At 39.5% G+C, this 2423-nt stretch overlaps 1 protein-coding gene across 1 annotated transcript in view; it reads left to right on the forward strand.

Annotated features, from left to right (window-relative positions):
• LOC101864624 (calcium-activated chloride channel regulator 4A) overlaps window positions 1-2423 on the forward strand; it is a gene marked incomplete in the record, with an annotated part of 27516 nt that overhangs the window by 16136 nt on the left and 8957 nt on the right. Inside the window, 3 exon segments of the mRNA XM_013083345.1 lie at window positions 243-470; window positions 986-1256; window positions 2217-2345. Coding sequence (XP_012938799.1) covers window positions 243-470; window positions 986-1256; window positions 2217-2345 — 628 coding nt within the window.

Genomic DNA, 2423 nt, shown 5'->3' on the forward strand with positions numbered 1-2423 from the left:
GTAAAGCACCTAGAGCTGTGTTCACACATTATTATTATTATTATTATTATTATTATTATTATTATTATTATTACTACTCTTACCTTATTATTATTACTGAGCGCACAATAGATTGAGTTGTGCTATTGCAAGAACTTGAGTTTCGTTAAATTAATAAGTATGCTATTAAAATAACCAAATATTATGTTCATTGTTATAGGTTTTGATCACATTTACACTAATAACCATTATTACTGTTTCAGATAATGAGCCAAGCCACAATCCTGAAACAAGGGGCGGTAATGCAAGGCAGCTTTCTAGTGGACGAAAGCCTGGGGAAACGAACACGAGTTATCTTCACCTATACAGACCAACTTCCAACCATCAGAGTGACGTCACCGACTGATCGAATCTACTGCTCGCTATACCCAGAATACGAACACGACCCGTTCCTCAAACGGGTTAAAATAACTATCCCATTCTCTGCTGAGGTCAGTGAATGTTTTGGGATCATACATTGTGGAGCATCAGCGTTGGTGGTGTAGTGGTTAGGAGCATACGCCCTCACACTCGAAAGAAATACGTTCGATTCCTGCGTAGTGGTGCTTTTTAAAAAGGATGTATTAGATTTTTATTATAAGTAAACTTTTTAAAAATTAATAAAGGTGAGGAAAAAAGAAATGATAGCTGGAACGTGAATCTCACGAAATGAAAGGTTTATCGTTTGCCTGCACCTGAGCTTTCATTACTTATCGGAGAGAGCTGATTGATTTCGGGATGTATAAAATGGCATTAGCCATAACAAAGGCTTTTAGCGCTTTCTATGAAATATGCAGATCTGTATTTCTCATTTATTGCGAATAATGGTTCGAAGTATACAGGAACATTGTTTTTGGTCTGTTGCTGATAGGACATCAATGGTCGGTCGGTATGCACAACGTAAGTAATCTTTAAAGCGGAAAATTAACGGGTCATTTCTTAAATATAATTTCCCTTCTCATTTCAGAATGGCCGCTGGTCTTACTCCATCCGCAACGAGAAGAGTTATCGAGAGAAAGTGTCCATCATGGTTTTGTCCTCGAGTGTAAGCAATGACAGAATGCACCTACGCTTTACCGGATCCATCTTGGTTCAGAACGACACTTGGCCCATCCGGTCACGGATCGTGGCTGAGGCCACTCGCGGGGAGCGTCCAGTAAAGAATCTGAAGGTGGTGGCCACTGTAGATCGCCCCAGCGCCGAGCCTGTCACTTTGGAGCTCTTTGATCAGGGCGCGGGTGAGTGCGTTATGGGGAAAAAGAAGCGATATTTCGCAAACGAAGAAGTCTTTTTCAGACGGGTTTTTAAAAAAAATGTTATTATTCTTTTAAAAAGAAAATTGAAGAAAAAAGAGCGCACAAATTTTAACCATGTCGTGGACACTGATAGGTTGTATTTATTTTTCCGTTAAAAACTAGCAATAAAGAAACGACATAGGAAAACAGTAAGCTATAAGATGCCTCTAGGTGTATATTTTACATATTTTTATATTTATCTTAATGGCTTTGGTGAATGCACGTCTGGACATAATATAGTGATGGCGTCTGAACCATCACTCTGTCCCTATACCGTCGGGTACATAAGGCGGAGTGCAGTCGACGCCACACTTGTCTGTCCCTCCTGGCTGGCCACGTCCTCCAATTTCTGCAAATCCAGGCCTTGGGTGATTGCTTCATCCCTTTTTGTACCTCTATAGCTTTCAGTTGGTCTTCCTCATTTTCTTTTTCCGGTTTGTTTCCAATACCATGTCTGAAAGGGCAATAGTGTCTTCGGCATTCTTAAAAAACGTCCAAGATATCTCCTTATTCTCCTTTTTATGTTTTTGTTGACATCTTCAATTTCAGCTCATTCCAGCACTTCATTATTGGTAATGAATATATTCCATTTTATTGGTAAAATTCTTCGTACACTTTTTGTTTGGAAGCTTCTAAATTTTCGTAGAATTGTTTTGTTTGTTTTCCAAATCTCTGAACCAGGATAGTCCATATTTAGATAGATAGATAGATAGATAGATAGAGAGAGAGATAGAGAGAGATAGATAGATAGATAAACAAACAGACAAATAGATAGATAGATAGATAGATAGATAGATAGATAGATAGATAGATAGATAGATAGATAGATAGATAGATAGATAGATAGATAGATAAGGTGGTATGTTGCCGCAATTATCTCTGGTGTATTGCTACCTTTGTCAGGAGCGGACATAGTCAAAGATGATGGCCTCTACTCCCGCTACTTCACCCGCTTCACGGCTGACGGTCGCTACACGGTGAGGATAGAGATGATGACGTCTGAGGGCGATGTGCTGGTCACGGGAGATATGGGTTAGTCCTTCATCACTGCTGCCGTCGTTGTCATCATCATCATCATCATCATCATCACCATCATCATCACCATCATCG

The sequence above is a fragment of the Aplysia californica genome, unplaced genomic scaffold (assembly GCF_000002075.1).
Source record: "Aplysia californica isolate F4 #8 unplaced genomic scaffold, AplCal3.0 scaffold00226, whole genome shotgun sequence".
NCBI lineage: Eukaryota > Metazoa > Mollusca > Gastropoda > Aplysiida > Aplysiidae > Aplysia > Aplysia californica.